The sequence below is a fragment of the Cherax quadricarinatus genome, chromosome 63 (assembly GCF_038502225.1).
Source record: "Cherax quadricarinatus isolate ZL_2023a chromosome 63, ASM3850222v1, whole genome shotgun sequence".
NCBI lineage: Eukaryota > Metazoa > Arthropoda > Malacostraca > Decapoda > Parastacidae > Cherax > Cherax quadricarinatus.
In genome coordinates this window covers 1,556,949-1,575,565 of record NC_091354.1, presented here as the reverse complement: position 1 = coordinate 1,575,565, position 18,617 = coordinate 1,556,949, and the positions used below count along the sequence as shown (strand labels likewise).

General features: G+C 39.5%; 1 protein-coding gene across 3 annotated transcripts in view; it reads right to left on the bottom strand.

Annotated features, from left to right (window-relative positions):
* The window catches only part of Der-2 (Derlin 2), a 62,978-nt gene extending 53,809 nt beyond the window's left edge, over window positions 1–9,169 (bottom strand). The window contains exons 1-3 of one of the 3 annotated variants that reach the window (XM_070098555.1): window positions 9,041–9,169; window positions 7,605–7,786; window positions 7,287–7,404 (exon numbers count right to left, since the gene is read on the bottom strand). In XM_070098555.1, coding sequence (XP_069954656.1) covers window positions 7,287–7,379 — 93 coding nt within the window. In that variant the 5' untranslated portion in view covers window positions 7,380–7,404; window positions 7,605–7,786; window positions 9,041–9,169. Of the gene's footprint in view, window positions 1–7,286; window positions 7,405–7,604; window positions 7,787–8,884 lie in introns of all 3 variants that reach the window. The other 2 variants (XM_070098554.1, XM_070098556.1) reach the window with 2 other exon arrangements.
* Between the last annotated feature and the right edge of the window lie 9,448 nt (window positions 9,170–18,617).

Sequence of the window (18,617 nt, the reverse complement as noted above, 5' to 3'; positions counted from 1 at the left end):
ATATATTACAGAAATGGATATGATTTTAATTGGTTTCACGGTGGAAAGTACTTTAACCCTTAAACTGTCCAAACGTAGGTCTACATTTGTACCGCTAGCACTCCACAGATTAACGTTTTATTTTTCCTGCCTTCAAATTTGGCACGACTGGCCTGAGATGCCTGGTCAGTACATAATGGGTCTTAACACTGGGTGTGAGCAGTATTAAAAAAATATGGGACCACTTAGTACCTTGTGGGAGCACCAGTTCAATTGAGCACCAGTTAGAGCAAATAGTGTGGCAAACACCAGGGATTCACTGATGTCACGTCGTATTAACACTCCCCTTTTACGAGGAAAGTGATGTTGACCCAGAGTTTAGTAGCTTTAAGACGGATGTGGCCACAAGTGGTCAAGGAAATATAAAAAAATCTCAATAATAACCCATATGCAACATTTGTGCAACACCCTTTCATTTCTGATACCACTGGTAGTGTCATCCTGCTAGAATGTCCTATAACCTAAGTAAAGAGAAGACTCTGGAACATGTGTAATACGCATTCGGCAGGCTGGTCGGCTGGCTGGCTGACTGACTTTGGCTGTCTCTGTCTGTCTGTCTATATCTGTCTGTCTATATCTGTCTGTCTATATCTGTCTGTGTCTATATATATCAGTCTCTCTCTCTCTCAGGTACACAAGTACAATTATTATAGTGTAAATTACCTAGGATAACCCAAAAATTCCAGGCAAAGTGCTATACAGTGCTTGTAGATAAAAGGTATAATAAGCATGACTTGCAAGTACGTAATACGCATTTTTTACTTGATCAGGAATGAGACTGACGACTTTGCATCGTGTGTAATACCTGTTGGCTTACGAGCAGCTCTCTGAGACAGAAACAAGCAGACGGAATGACAGACACACACAGGCAGACAGAAAGACATAAGCAGAGCTAGACAGATAGACAAACAGACACAGATAGACAGACATATAGATAGACAAACAGACATGTTTGTGTGTAACAATGAAAACAAATAAAGCCAGGGTTCCCTGGAGCAGTGCACATTCATCAAGTGTCATTCCACTGCTGCACTGTCAGCAGTTTAGTGACACTTGTCTTAACACCATGCTTCAAGGAGTTTCATATACAGGAGGGCCCCGTTTTACGGCGTTTCGCTTTACGGCGTTCCGCTAATACGGACATTTCAAATTATGACCAAAACTCGCTATACGGCTCCCCCCACCTGTCTTTCTAATACGGTCACAGCGGCCCACCGAGTTTGTTTACATTCTCCCTGAGCACATCTCCTTATTATGTCTGGAAACTTTCCAAAATTTCAAGTGTTTTAAAGTTATTGTATATTTTATATGTATTGTACTTGATAATTAAACTTGTGTACACCTGTACCTAAATAAACTTACACACTGTGCTGGCATGTAGGTACACATTAAAATCACTAAGAGTCTCTCTACTCTTGATGCAATAATTTTTTTTTTTTTATCACACTGGCCGATTCCCACCAAGGCAGGGTGGCCCGAAAAAAAAAAAAATAATAATAATAATAATAATAATAATAATAATAGTAATAAGAATAGTAATAATAATAATCTCTTGGGCGCATTAATGTCGCATATTACGTTAATATAGACATTTCCCTTAATCTATCTATGATATTTTTATCAAAATTATATAAGAAACGCATTATGTAACACGCAAACATGATACATGCACCCACAGTATAAAAATTTATACAAATATATATGAGATGTTTACCAAACGGTTTGTAGAAGTTTCGGAAGAATTACGTTTTCTCTAGCCCGTCACCTGTTACTAGGGATAACTGTAGAAAAATATTCCTTTCGTATGCCTTCACTTTATAGCTATAATTCTGTACTAACTTGTACACAGTGTAAGAGTATTTGTTTCGTGATTTAATTATTATAATAATAATAAAAATATTATAAGGTAAAAGTTTCACAAACTCTTACAAATGTACATGAATGAACTAAAACTGGACACGTATTAATACCGTCTATTTCGCCTGACCGAGTGATCGTCCACAACCTGTTCAGTTTGTTTACGCTGTCTGAGCTTGGTGTATCATTAAATGTTGTATATTACGTTAATATACACATTTTCATTAATCCATCTGTGATATTTTTTTTCAAAATTATATAATAAACACGATACATAACATAAATACATAACAACATATGTGTAGAGAACCTAGGATAACCCAAAAAAGTCAGAGTGACTTACTTCCATTGCCTTCACTCAGAGCATCATTTCTTTTCAAAATGATGTTACATGAGAATGGGAGTGTTCTTCTTTATTTATTCTACCGTATCAATGTAGAGACAACCTGTACACAATGTAACTTGTACACAAACCAGACGTGTACACTGTTTACAAAACTTACCTTCGCCTGGTTTGTTTACATAACTCTGCGCCTGTCCTCTCTCATGCACTCATTCTTTCTCTCTGGTATGGTAGCCTGGCTGACTACCATACATACCACACTTGATTTTTTACAATAAATACTACTCATCTCGCCCTATATTTTAAGGTAAGTAATGAGTGAACTGTATATACATTTTATCGCTCTGGGATGCTTAAATATCATAGAATAGTATGTGTGGGTGGGTTGGCCTGGTATGGTAGCCTGGCTGACTACCATACATACCACACTTGATATTTTACAATAAATACTACTCATCTCGCCCTATATTTTAAGGTAAGTAATGAGTGAACTGTATATACATTTTATCGCTCTGGGATGCTTAAATATCATAGAATAGTATGTGTGGGTGGGGTGGCCTGGTATGGTAGCCTGGCTGACTACCATACATACCACACTTGATTTCTTACAATAAATACTACTTGTCTCACCCTAGATTAAGACTATAAATATTTTAAGGTAAGTAATGAGTGCACTGTGTGTGTATTGTACTTTTTTATTGTTTTTTGATGCCTGGTTCTATTGCTAACATAATATATGTTAGTGTAAACTTGTTATCTAGTGTTTGTATGCATTTGTAAGTGGAAAAAAAAGGTGTTCCACTTTACGGCGGTTTCCGCTTTACGGCGGTAGCCTGGAACCTAACCCGCCATGTAAGTGGGGCCCTCCTGTATATACTTCAGCATGTCTAAAACATTGCTGAGACCTATAAATACTTTCTATATGTTTCTAGATACTGTAATTGTAAATGACCAAGGCAGGTGCAAGTGCTCACCTGTCAGTGTATTTGTGACTATTTGAGTATTATTTCAGTACTTAACCCTTTCAGGGTCCAAGGCCAAAATCTGAAGTCACACACAAGTGTCCAAGAAATTTTGAAAAAAAAAAAAAAAAAAAAAAAAAATTCTTACAGAATTAAAGAGCATATTTTTGTGAAGGTAAAAAACAAAAAAAAAATAGAATCTGATCATTACTTACTGAGATACAGTGCCAAGAAGTTTATAGAAAATGATGTGGTGGCGGCAACATCGACGAATTCCACATACGCGTATTATATTATTTTGTTGTTTTAGTTGTTTTTTCTTTTCTTTTCCAATTTTTTTCTATTCCTACTAACATTTGGGGCCTGAGAGACCAATACTGTATATAATTGATATATATATATACTCACTGTATTGAACACAATAACCGCACTAAAGTTATCATATTATTGTTTACCACTGTTGTTTATTACAATAAACATGCACAAATATTGTATAATACTAATGTTCTATCATATATTTACATATTTACAATCACTGGACATGGTTTTAGAACTGCTGGAGCTTGTGGAACTCCTTGAAACAAGGCACCATGCACAGAGGCACCTTACATTCCTCACACATAAACCGAGTGTCTTTGCGTCTTTGTTGCCGTCGTTTTGTTTGTGCACAGACAATGCATCTCTTCTGAGCAAATTTCTTTTGAGTTGAAGGAAGCTGTATTATGAAATGATCACCTTCTCTCCTCAAACGCTTGGGTATACTGTGATGAATTCGAGGACCATGTTGTATTGCAGGTGTTGTTACCTGGTACTTCATTATGAGTTGTCTGACAACAGACAAACAAAATTCACCATACGGTGGTCTGTTACCAGTCTTTATTTGGTACATATTATATGCATTTTGCATTGAAATGTCCATGAGATGGAAGAAAAGTTTCATGTACCACTTGTAACTCTTACGAACACAGTCAACAAAACCAATCTGCATGTCACACTTGTCAACCAAGCGCATGTTTTATGTATAATCAATCACTGACACTGGTTTTCGAATACGTTCATTAGTCACTCGATCAACTTTGCCACTGTCTTGCATTTCATTACGGTGAATGGTTGTCAACAATATGACATCTCGTTTGTCATGCCACCGTAATGCCATGATGTCATTGGCAGTAAACACCTGCACGTCATCACCACGAACACCTGCGTTGAGCCTGGGCATATGTTTACGATTAGAACGCACTGTGCCACACACATCTGTCTTGTTCACTCGCATGAAATCACTGAGTAATGGGCTTGTGTACCAGTTATCGGTATATAATGTATGGCCCTTACCAAGATAAGGTGCCATCATGTTTCTCACTACATCACCTGAGATACCCAATAACATCTTGGTATCTTTCAATGTTTTACTACCCGTGTATACAACAATATCCAACACCAGGCCACTGTCACAATCACAGAGTACAAACAATTTTATACCAAAGCGGTTCCTCTTGCTCGGTATATACTGCTTGAATGACAGTCTACCTTTGAACAAAATCAAAGACTCGTCAATTACAAGATTCTTGAATGGATAAAAGTATATCCTGAACTTTTGTTTGAGATACATGAAAACATTTCTAATCTTGTATAACCTGTCACTTCTGTCAGGCCTGGTTTTGTCAGAGAAGTGCAACATACGTAACAGTAAGATAAACCTGTTCACTGGTATTATTTCACTGAAGGATGGGGTACAAATTAGCCGATCTGTGGACCAGTATGCTTTTATATTATGCTTATAGACGTGAGGCATAAGCATTATTGTTGCAAAAAGCAAATACATTTCTGCAACAGTCGTCTCTTTCCACCTGTGTAGTCTTGACTGTGGTGATAAGATCGTATTTGCCATGGTGTACTGAAAATACTTATTACTTTCCCTGACAATAATTTCCATCAATGGCTGGTCAAAGAATAATTCAAAGAATTCCAGTTCATTGGCCGTGGTTCCAAGGGGACAGGTAGGTAGAATTCCACTTCGAGAGTCATCAAAGTGGTGAGGGCTGGGAACAAAATTGGGATTTTGCTGCCAATCCCAGATACGGTTTGCTGGTGGATACTGGACATCATAGGCTGGTTGTACGGGTGGTTGTGGCGGGCTGGTGGGTGACGCTACGCTTTGTCCTTGAACTGACGACGAGTCAGCAGCGTGGGTCCCCGCATGGCACAGTGAGTCACGCATGGCGGTGCCACTACCACCACCAGCCCCACTAACACCATCCACTGATGCCTGTGGCCCATCCATGCCAAGTGTAGCCACATCATCCTCACTATCACTACCTAAAATGGGTGTAGGGCCACGGGATGTACTCCGGGATGTACTCCGGGATGTACTCCATCCCCTGGGCACAGCATAGGGTACACTACCCAAGCGCATGCGGCGGCGAACATACCGACGCTTCACTGGTGAATATGTTTCCTCACTATCACTACTCGAATGATCGTCGAGCGCAATAAAATCACAATCCACGTCAGAATCATCGTCATTACTGAAGTCAGAGGCCTGGCCACGGGAAAATATTAGTTTTCTCTTACGTTTAGGAACACCCGACCGTGAGTCACAAGTGCCCACACCAGAGGTAGAAGGTCGAGGATTGTCGGGGTTTTCTGCACTATTATCAATATCCTGGTCATTATTTTCGGTCACTAACTTATCAAAGCCGTAGAATTCGTCTTCATTTCCACTTCCATCAGTGTCAGAACTATCAGACAGGAAGAGGAGAGTCCCAATTTTCCGGGGAGTGAGAGCTGACTTGCGACGAGGCATGGTGAACAAGGGTGACTGAGCCGGCGTTCCCACAATGCTATGCAGGCGCCTAGATTTTTTGTTTATGGCGCACACCCATGGCGCAGACCCATTCTCTCACATGTAGGCCTATGAGCGCTTTCGTGCTAAATTTGACGGCGCTAGAATTTTGGCGTAGATCTATGGTTTGGACACTCACCGAAAAAAGGTATATCGGCAACACTTCTGTAAGTGGCAGGACTCGATGTTGCCATCAGGTGAGCATCCACCGCCAACTTCATGGTCTTATATCTCAGTAAGTACAGATCTTAAAAATATTTTTTGGGTTTTATTACACATAAAATTGCACTCTTTAACCCTTAAACTGTCCAAACAGATCTACGTTCACATGCGTAGTGCTCCAAAAGTAGATCTATGTTTTTTACATATTTTCAAATATAACAAAAAACAAAAATGTAGATCTAAGTTTGTTTTACACGTTTTCAAATGTAAAAAAAAAAAAAAGAAAATGGAAAGCAAGCATAATATAAGAGGAGCCTGGAGATGTGACTAATGAACAGAGAAAATGTTATTTTTGTGCCAGGAATGTATGCACTGTTTATTCTGGATCCTATTTTGAAATTGGCATCTCTTGAAATTTGTATGAAATTGGCCAAATTACCTATTTCTGACCATTTTACGGGGTAGTTGAAATAGGTAAATGGACAGTTTCTTGTATTCACTTGACTGGAATAATGGAATGGGCCAAAAATAGGGTGTAAAGTGGATGAAATCGCCAATGTGTAAATATCGTTGTTGGGTTAAGTGTATTTTAACCTAGTCACTCTGTAATCTGGCAAAATCTCTAATCCGGCACCCTCCAGGTCCCGATGTTGCTGGATCAGTGATGGTCAACCTGTACAATATCTACATATGGCCACAAGCATATGTGGAGACATTTGAAATTATAATGTAAAACTATAATGTAGTATGTATAACTAATTGTTTTTTTTATAAAGTTCACACTATGGCTTTTGAAAGCACTGAAATATGCATCAAGCTTCTAACAATATTCTTAGAATAAAGGTTGTACTAGTACAATATAACAGGTTACAATAAAACCCTGTGGATATCTGGTGCAACTGGTGCAATTTGACTGTGCAATAAGCAAACAAGTATGTTAAGGTCCTCAGAAAATTATCTTGCATGAGAGATTTAAATGTCTAGGGATCATTCAAAACAAACATTATCATTAATAGGGAGGATACAAAAAGATTTTGATAGACAGATAAGTGATAAAGACTAACAGAACCAGTTAACTCACAACAAGTATGGTGGTAATAACACAAGCAGTGGTGTAAGCTCGTGTCACTGGAGGCATCTGCATGTACTCTTGTTGAAATGTAAGGTGAGCCATTTCGACTGTTTTACTTCAACTAACTCTGATGAAAAAAATATCAGCATGTTAGAAGATTGTGAAGTTAAATTACAAGTTATCTTAAGGTTTAAATAATAAGATATTACAAAGACCCCAATGGAAATAAATCACTCTCTCTGGCTTTTTTGGTTTATCCTAGGTAATTTACACATACGGTAATTTATTTCACTGTATTTGTGTACACCTGTACCTGAATAAACTTACTTAGGCTGGCTTGTGGCCTGGTAGGTATAGCTCTCGATTCACACGCTGAGAGTCCGGGTTTGATTAGCGGCTAAGGTGGAAACATTGGGCATGTTTCCTTATTGTTCATGTTCAACCATCAGTAAATGGGTACCTAAGTGTTAGTCAACTGGTGTGGGTCACAGCCTGGGACAAAAATTGATCTGCAAAGTAAAAGGACACCAGTGCAACTAATGTGACATTTTATTGTGGCAAAGTTTCGCTCTCCAGGAGCTTTGTCAAGCTGTTACAAACAGTACACGGACACAGAGGGTATATATAAGCTTCGAGTGAGGTGCAGTGCTAGTAGTAGTAGTAGTAATACAAGTTGTAGTAGTAGTAGTGATACAATATGGTAGAGCAATTAACTTGCACATGAGTAAAAGGATATAAAATCTATTGCTTGGGTAGCATAAAAATAATAGGTTAGACAAAATTTCTGTTGGAGGTTGAATTAACTGCGCTTGTGTTCTTTTACTTTACATATTGTTGGTAATTCTACCAACATATATACAAAAACTGATCTAATTTGCTGAAAATGCTCTGCATAACAAGGGGCTTTTTTGTACAGTAGTATGTCATTGATGTCAGCTAGGTCTGTATACTTTGTACAAGTACTTGTAGAAAATAAAGATACAAAATAAAATAAAAAAGAAAAAGCCTGGGGAACTATAAAAATACTATTTACCTGAAGAAAAAATGACTTGTTTTTTTTGTACAAATGGTAAAAATGACTTAATATATACTGTATGCACAAAATCTTGTTTTAAATGCATTCAATTGAATGGATAAAAAACTAGTCTTCAGTCAACACAATTACCATACTGGCTCTGTTGTAGTACAGTATCTCCAATAAGCTGTATTAAATGTGGAAGTCCTTGAAAGTTTTGACTGCAATGTATACTTCACATGTTGCATGAGGCATTTATGTCCCTCTATGAAATAAGAATTAAGTAATGATACAGCGACAAATTTTATTTATTAAACTGAGCTAACCCATTATCATTTCATACTAAGCTAACTGGGGCTGTGCCAAAGTATCAATATTGACTAATTTTGTGGGTACTTGTAATATCAGCCTAAAATGGAGTACTGGTATCGGTATTGGCGGCTAATTTGTATGGTATTGGTATCGGTACTTGTACCAGTTGGTATTGCCTGTCTAAAATTGAGTATCGGTATTGAATGAAACCGCAATACTGATATCGGTATGAGTATCTATTAATTCTGGTATCGTCCCATCCCAAGTGCTAACAGATTACCTTGTATTTATATAAGATAAGAACACTAAGTGGTCAGTCAGTAGAGCACTAGCGAAGATCACACGTCAGCTGAATGTCACCATTGCTCTTGCTGTTTCACCATACCAGCATCCCCTGTGGTTTCTCCTCTTCCTCGCGGTGATAAAACACACTTACAGTATGAGCAGAAAGCTGCAGTTTGAGAGAGAAGTCCCTGTTGCTACTATTAAGCAGACGTGTGTTTACTTCAGTGGCAGGACTCTGGTACTGCACCTTCCAACATTGTAACTTCATCTCTTTTTATTTTTTTTACCAATTCCGGAAGGAAAAAATAAATTGTAGAGCATAATCATAGATGTAAGTAAATTGGAGATAATGTTCGGCATATTTTAATATCAGTACCTAGCTTTTACGAGCGGGGGAAATAAAATTGAGTAAATGTGCCCGAAATGCTGATTTAGATTAGATTTTGCCACCGAAGTGGCTAGTTTATTATGTACCTCATATCCATCCTGTGGACGGTAGCGCAAGAGCATATAGATACACAAAAGGCCCAGGAACTAGGCCCCAAGGGGTTAACATGAATACATATGGATTTATATCTACATATCTACAGTTCACTTATCTGTTACAAGCAAATTTAGGAAATTTGCTTACCATAACTAGTATCTTATTTTCATTAATAAGATATCTTGACATGTCACATAGGTTAAGTAAGTAAGTAAGTAAGTTTATTCAGGTATACACAAATACAGTTACGTAGAATTATCATACATAGCAGCATATGTGTAGAGAACCTAGGATAACCCAAAAAAGTCAGACAGAGTGACTTATTTCCTTTGGGGTCCTTTTACCTTATTATTATAATATAAAGGTTATAATATTTTCTTATTATTCTACAATGAAGATAACATCTTATTATCATACTAAAAAGATTATCTACTACACGAGGGTCATTAAGACTATCTACAATACGAGGGTCATTACTAGGAATAAGGTAAAATTTACACGTATGTTAGCTAAAAAATAGAAAATCATTCCCCTCCCTTTCTGTAGCTACATTCATCAGACACCTTTTGGCACTCTTCTTGAACTGGTTCATGCTATGACTGGCTTTGACATGTGCGGGTAGTCTGTTCCATTCCTTTATTGCTGTACAATAAAAGGTATGGAAAATTTTCTAGGGTGCTTATCTGTATGTACCTCAACATTATATACATACGAGTAATCTCATTGGGAGACAACCATATTGTTTACCATAGTCACCCCGTGTAGACATGTGAGAAAACTTAACCACCTCTGGTCACTACAGGTGGCCCCTTCGACCTCACAATCTTATCCATATCTATCCGAGACCAGTATGGATTGGATAGCACCCACAAGTACGGTGCTACTAATTAATTGTGGACTGTATATATTATATTAGTTTAGCTGAATGAAGGGGGGGGGGGTAGGATACACATGGATACATCCATCAAGGAAAAACATTTGTACATAATCCCACCACTTACCAGCTGTTCTCTGGTGGTCACTTGATGTAGCTGGATCACTCATAACCTATCCAATTACAACATAACATAACTGGCCAGCATGAGTCTGTTATAACTAGAAGGGTTACTTAACTGTGGGTGATTGATACTCCTTATTTCCTCCATTCACCATCTCATTTCGATGTCCTGCTACACTGACACGGTTCTCATTCCGGCAGGACGAGGTATCCGTCGGTTTGTCCCGGTTTAGAAGTCGTGATTCCATAAATCTCCATTATCCCCGGTACGAGAGTCACACGTTCACTCAGAGCAGGGCGCTCTATTTCACATCCCGCATTCTCTTAACTCAATGTTATTATCACTGATTACATTACCATTCACAAGACGATTTAACGTCTCATAACTATTATACAAATTAGAGGTCACTCCATTAAGATCTGAGGCCGATGAGCGAGGATTAACACACGGGTATGTCCCCTGGACACACACCCTGGCCGTGCACCTGCCACCCGGTCGAACATTATTCACTAATTTTACCACCCCTTTACAGTGGTCCCGTAAATCACGTTCCCTCACTCTTCACTAGGGACAGTCACGACACTTCCTATTATGAAATGAGGCCTATATTAATCCTTAGGCCGCCGTGAATGCCAATTTCGTGGTTCCATGCTTTCCCAGCTTCCTCACCACATTCAAAACAATCCGCCTCCCCCCATGGCCCGCGTCGCCTCTACCCCCGCACATCCGCACATGCGCAAAGGGAACTCTTGGTTCTACTCTATTTTCAAATACATTTTTGACCCATATAGACACATTAAACACCTATTAGGCACTATAGTTTCGGAAAATTAAAATATTTTCCACACTGTGGCCGGGCGGAGGTCGTTGCTAGACGACTTACATAATGTGGAGTACAATTTTCCCATCTTCACTGGCCACCTGGCTTGGGAACTCCAACATTGATATTTACATAATCACCCATTAATTCTTTCCACCTGTTAACTCCTCAGGTAGGGCTCCATCCAAAGCACACTCAAGCCTCCATGCTTCTGGCATTAACAATTTCCCTCTTATTGTAAGGTACGACACTAAGTCTATGCTCTCGGGGCTAATTTGTTGGGCATACTGGAATTATGAGACTTTACAATAACAAGTCTCTCTCAGTATCCCAAGTCAGCCCCAGCACATTACTGCATATAGGCACCAACTCCATGGCCATCCATATTTATTGAACCCTCAAAATGGACTAATTAGTGTTCCATTCTCTCAGGGGCATAAGCCTATGCTCCCTGGATTAATTTATTGGGCATACTGGAATTATGAGACTTTAACAATAACAAGTCTCTCTCAGTATCCCAAGTCAGCCCCAGCACATTACTGCATATAGGCACCAACTCCATGGCCATCCATATTTATTGAACCCTCAAAATGGACTAATTAGTGTTCCATTCTCTCAGGGGCATAAGCCTATGCTCCCTGGATTAATTTATTGGGCATACTGGAATTATGAGACTTTAACAATAACAAGTCTCTCTCAGTATCCCAAGTCAGCCCCAGCACATTACTGCATATAGGCACCAACTCCATGGCCATCCATATTTATTGAACCCTCAAAATGGACTAATTAGTGTTCCATTCTCTCAGGGGCATAAGCCTATGCTCCCTGGATTAATTTATTGGGCATACTGGAATTATGAGACTTTAACAATAACAAGTCTCTCTCAGTATCCCAAGTCAGCCCCAGCACATTACTGCATATAGGCACCAACTCCATGGCCATCCATATTTATTGAACCCTCAAAATGGACTAATTACTGTTCCATTCTCTCAGGGGCATAAGCCTATGCTCCCTGGATTAAGTTATTGGGCATACTGGAATTTTGAGACTTTAACAATAACAAGTGTCTCTCAGTATCCCAAGTCAGTCCCAGCACCTTACTGCATTATTTCGTTAACCCCTTCACATATCCTCCTTAGTTCCTCTTCAGTTGACGTCACACCCGGAAATTGTCCACATAAGATTATTTACCCAATTACTTCGCTCAGTGGACCACCTGTGCACTTAAGATGTGCATTTATCGTCGCCTGAAGTAAGAACAATTTATTATTTAACTGTTTATTAATTATATCATTATAAGCAGTCAACAATTTTGGTGTCTTGCTCAGTTCGCAGAGCTGGGCCCTTTAACTGTCCATACGCCATCCTATAATTAGTAGGTAATTCTGGACGGTCAAGCTTCCACGGAAGTCGCACCCAGTAATGTCCAGATTCACATTTAACATCCTTCAGGTATTGTTCCTGAGTAAAGGAATCATTTGGACTTTCCTCATTTATATTAATCCCTATGCTGTCCAGCTCCCACAAATTAGACTGGTTCAACATCATTCTCGATAGAAGAATACTTGTACTGGGTTGACCTTTCATGAGTAAGACACCGTGACCGTATTCACTACTTCCTCTAGTCATTATTACTAGGCGGTAGTCTGCCATATATTACATGGCCCGTACCAGTGTTGAGGAGAGTGACGCCGCATGGTTTTGGATTTATGCCCTTTATCCTGAATTATTACATCCAACACCGGCAAGGTTACCTCAGCTAGGCCATCATTATTGCCATTAGCTGCAACCTTTACATCAGTCACTGTAGTGTCAGGGTTATTAACATTATCATTATTGTCACCATTATTATAAGAATCACATACAACCCTGCACATAACTGTATGGTGCTTTCCCTTGTTGCATTGATAGCAACTGTTCAATTTGGTATGACAATCCTTTACATTATGATTGTCCAGACATCTGATAAATCTGTCAAGTTCTTTCATTCTTTCCACTTTAATATCCCATGAATTACAGGCATTACAATTTTTAGTGAAATGAGTACCCTGGCAGAAGAGGCAGTCTCTCTTTTCCTTGCCTGACCTCTTATTAACTGGGTTACACTTACTGAGGTACTTATTCCTCTTACCTTGATGTGAGGAACCACTATTACTGATTCCTGACTTGATATGTGCCTATTTAACTCTTAACTATGATTATTACCACTGGGATTATTTTTCCCTTTTGAGACTTGACAGATACTTCAGAGTCATTATGTGTTATATCCTTAGAACTGTTTGGCTGACTGGTCTGCAATTGAACAATTAATTCCTGCCGACCTAGTCTGATTTCCTCCAGACCGTACTCTGGAGGTTTTGGCAAACCCACCCTTTGCATTAATAGGTTGACCAACTGCCTGGCTTACACCCTTTAATTTATTCAAAGCCTTACTTTTACAAGACAGTTTTTCTTCCAATTCGTAATGTTGATTAATTAAAACATTCATTTCCATTCCATCTGCACAATTCTCCAGCAGATCTCTTTCACAGTCTTTAAACCACAATTTGTACCAATCAAATCTACTCTCTAAAACATCTAAATATAACTTTAATTCATTAAGGTTCACGGTTCTTTGATTCACTAAATCAAATGCCTTCATCACATGGCTTTTAATAGCCTGTAATGATGCTTTCATTACTCTAAAATTCACGGACTTGTCAGCCACATTAACTCCATTAGATCCAGTCATGGTTAGAGAATTATTAATCACTGATTATACAACTTAAGTAGGCGCCTTATAAGAGTAATTCTTGCACTTTACTCTTGTATAAATCCTAGCCACCCATGTGCTGGTAATTAATTGGGCTAATTATCCTCCACCACACGACTGATTAAATTTGTGCACCCTACACCCACTTCCTTCAATCAGTCACTTAATTATTAAGTAATTAATTCAATTAATTTTTTCACTGATTGCATCCGGTTCGAAGGACCAACGGGCAGATATGGAAAATTTTCTAGGGTGCTTATCTGTATGTACCTCAACATTATATATATACGAGTAATCTCATTGGGAGACAACCATATTGTTTACCATAGTCACCCCGTGTAGACATGTGAGAAAACTTAACCACCTCTGGTCACTACAGGTGGCCCCTTCGACCTCACAATCTTATCCATATCTATCCGAGACCAGTATGGATTGGATAGCACCCACAAGTACGGTGCTACTAATTAATTGTGGACTGTATATATTATATTAGTTTAGCTGAATGAAGGGGGGGGTAGGATACACATGGATACATCCATCAAGGAAAAACATTTGTACATAATCCCACCACTTACCAGCTGTTCTCTGGTGGTCACTTGATGTAGCTGGATCACTCATAACCTATCCAATTACAACATAACATAACTGGCCAGCATGAGTCTGTTATAACTAGAAGGGTTACTTAACTGTGGGTGATTGATACTCCTTATTTCCTCCATTCACCATCTCATTTCGATGTCCTGCTACACCGACACGGTTCTCATTCCGGCAGGACGAGGTATCCGTCGGTTTGTCCAGGTTTAGAAGTCGTGATTCCATAAATCTCCACTATCCCCGGTACGAGAGTCACACGTTCACTCGGAGCAGGGCGCTCTATTTCACATCCCGCATTCTCTTAACTCAATGTTATTATCACTGATTACATTACCATTCACAAGACGATTTAACGTCTCATAACTATTATACAAATTAGAGGTCACTCCATTAAGATCTGAGGCCGATGAGCGAGGATTAACACACGGGTATGTCCCCTGGACACACACCCTGGCCGTGCACCTGCCACCCGGTCGAACATTATTCACTAATTTTACCACCCCTTTACAGTGGTCCCGTAAATCACGTTCCCTCACTCTTCACTAGGGACAGTCACGACACTTCCTATTATGAAATGAGGCCTATATTAATCCTTAGGCCGCCGTGAATGCCAATTTCGTGGTTCCATGCTTTCCCAGCTTCCTCACCACATTCAAAACAATCCGCCTCCCCCCATGGCCTGCGTCGCCTCTACCCCCGCACATCCGCGCATGCGCAAAGGGAACTCTTGGTTCTACTCTATTTTCAAATACATTTTTGACCCATATAGACACATTAAACACCTATTAGGCACTATAGTTTCGGAAAATTAAAATATTTTCCACAAAAGGTGTTTGAAGCCTGGCCACTGACTGTGGGTACTACAAAGTTGTGCTCCCTCCCCCTAGTACTATGATTGCTTTGGCTCCCAACCTTGACAAAATTGACAGCAAGATATTCTGGACACTGTGAGCAATTTTATAAACATGATTTAGCTTCAGTTGTTTTACTCTGTCTTCAACATTCAGTATGTCCAACTGTCTGTTTCTGTATTCCTCAATCAGTGGACAATTAAGCACATAGCGTTCAAGACGGTGACCATATGCCTGATCACATAATTTACATTTTATTGTACCGCTAATGTAGCATGTGGTGTATTATCTTGCATTTTGAGCGTGAACTTCACGATATGCAATGTTTTGAAAGTTTGTAATTCATGGTTAACATTAATATTTGATATTATATTGGTGGTGTATATTCTTCTACTTATTACAGTGTATGTGTATAGGAATGTAATGTTTCATATCCGTTTTAGTCTGTCAATTTGTGTTTTTGTGTCTTGTTCATGCACTACAATGCCATATGGATTACGCTTGCTCTTCATGGTACTCTGCCTTGACAAAAAAAATGAAAGATAGACTGTAAATCACCCAGAACAAAATCGTAAGATTCATCCTGGGGCTGGGACCAAGAGAACATGTAGGCCAGGATGAATTACAGCAGTTGGATATGCTGAATGTTGAAGACAGAGTAAAACAACTGAAGCTAAATCATGTTTATAAAATTGCTCACGAACAGTGTCCAGAATATCTTGCTGTCAATTTTGTCAAGGTTTATTTATTTTTTATTTATTTATTTATTATAAATTTGAGCACACATACAGAGGTACAAAAAAATACAGATAAGAGCAGCATGCCAAAGCCACTTATACTATGCATAGCATTACGGGCTGGCTTAAAATTAACTTAAGATTAACTAAGCAATGATGAAGTCAGTGATAAAACATTAATGTAAACAGATTACTGTAAAGCACAAGTGAGTATTACAAAGACAGGTCATAGCCCCACTCCACAAAGGGGGCAGTAAAGCAACAGCAAAGAACTACAGACCAATAGCACTAACATCCCATATCATAAAAATCTTTGAAAGGGTCCTAAGAAGCAAGATCACCACGCATCTAGAAACCCATCAGTTACACAACCCAGGGCAACATGGGTTTAGAACAGGTCGCTCCTGTCTGTCTCAACTATTGGACCACTACGACAAGGTCCTAAATGCACTAGAAGACAAAAAGAATGCAGATGTAATATATACAGACTTTGCAAAAGCCTTCGACAAGTGTGACCATGGCGTAATAGCGCACAAAATGCGTGCTAAAGGAATAACAGGAAAAGTCGGTCGATGGATCTATAATTTCCTCACTAACAGAACACAGAGAGTAGTCGTCAACAGAGTAAAGTCCGAGGCAGCTACGGTGAAAAGCTCTGTTCCACAAGGCACAGTACTCGCTCCCATCTTGTTCCTCATCCTTATATCCGACATAGACAAGGATGTCAGCCACAGCACCGTGTCTTCCTTTGCAGATGACACCCGAATCTGCATGACAGTGTCTTCCATTGCAGACACTGCAAAGCTCCAGGCAGACATCAACCAAATCTTTCAGTGGGCTGCAGAAAACAATATGAAGTTCAACGATGAGAAATTTCAATTACTCAGATATGGTAAACATGAGGAAATTAAATCTTCATCAGAGTACAAAACAAATTCTGGCCACAAAATAGAGCGAAACACCAACGTCAAAGACCTGGGAGTGATCATGTCGGAGGATCTCACCTTCAAGGACCATAACACTGTATCAATCGCATCTGCTAGAAAAATGACAGGATGGATAATGAGAACCTTCAAAACTAGGGAGGCCAAGCCCATGATGACACTCTTCAGGTCACTTGTTCTATCTAGGCTGGAATATTGCTGCACACTAACAGCACCTTTCAAGGCAGGTGAAATTGCCGACCTAGAAAATGTACAGAGAACTTTCACGGCGCGCATAACGGAGATAAAACACCTCAATTATTGGGAGCGCTTGAGGTTCCTAAACCTGTATTCCCTGGAACGCAGGAGGGAGAGATACATGATTATATACACCTAGAAAATCCTAGAGGGACTAGTACCGAACTTGCACACGAAAATCACCCACTACGAAAGCAAAAGACTTGGCAGACGATGCACCATCCCCCCAATGAAAAGCAGGGGTGTCACTAGCACGTTAAGAGACCATACAATAAGTGTCAGGGGCCCGAGACTGTTCAACTGCCTCCCAGCACACATAAGGGGGATTACCAACAGACCCCTGGCAGTCTTCAAGCTGGCACTGGACAAGCACCTAAAGTCAGTTCCGGATCAGCCGGGCTGTGGCTCGTATGTTGGTTTGCGTGCAGCCAGCAGCAACAGCCTGGTTGATCAGGCTCTGATCCACCAGGAGGCCTGGTCTCAGACCGGGCCGCGGGGGCGTTGACCCCCGGAACTCTCTCCAGGTAAACTCCAGGTATGGTTGCATTCAGTCATATGAAGGATTCTGTTAGGTAGTGTATTTAAAAAATAATAAAGTTAGATTCGGTTTTAGGTTTAACATTTATGTGATATAATTGTGAGAAACATTTAAGATATACAATTTATAAGGTTCAGTTATTCAGTATTTATTTGGTTTTGGGTGAGTAAGTGATCTTTGAGTAGAGACTTGAATTTATAAACAGGTAGTGTTTCTTTTATATTTACAGGTAATGAATTCCAGATTTTAGGGCCTTTTATGTGCATTGAGTTTTTGCATAGTGTGAGATGAACACGAGGAACATCAAAGAGTGATCTGTGCCTTGTGTTATGGTCATGTGTTCTGTTGAGGTTGGCAAGGAGATGTTTGAGGGGAGGGTTAATATCAGAGTTAAGTGTTCTATGTATGTAATAGGTGCAGTAATAAGTATGGATGTTTTGTATGGTGAGTAGGTTTAGTGTATTGAATATTGGTGGAGTGTGCTGCCTGTAGTGAGAATTTGTTATCATTCTAACTGCAGGTTGGGAACCAAAGCAATCATAGTACTAGGGGGAGAGAGCACAACTTTGTAGTACCCACAGTCAGTGGCCAGGCTTCAAACACCTTTTATTGTACAGCAATAAAGGAATGGAACAGACTACCCGCACATGCCAAAGCCAGTCGTAGCATGAACCAGTTCAAGAAGACTGCCAAAAGGTGTCTGATGAATGTAGCTACAGAAAGGGAGGGGAATGATTTTCTATTTTTTAGCTAAAATACGTGTAAATTTGACC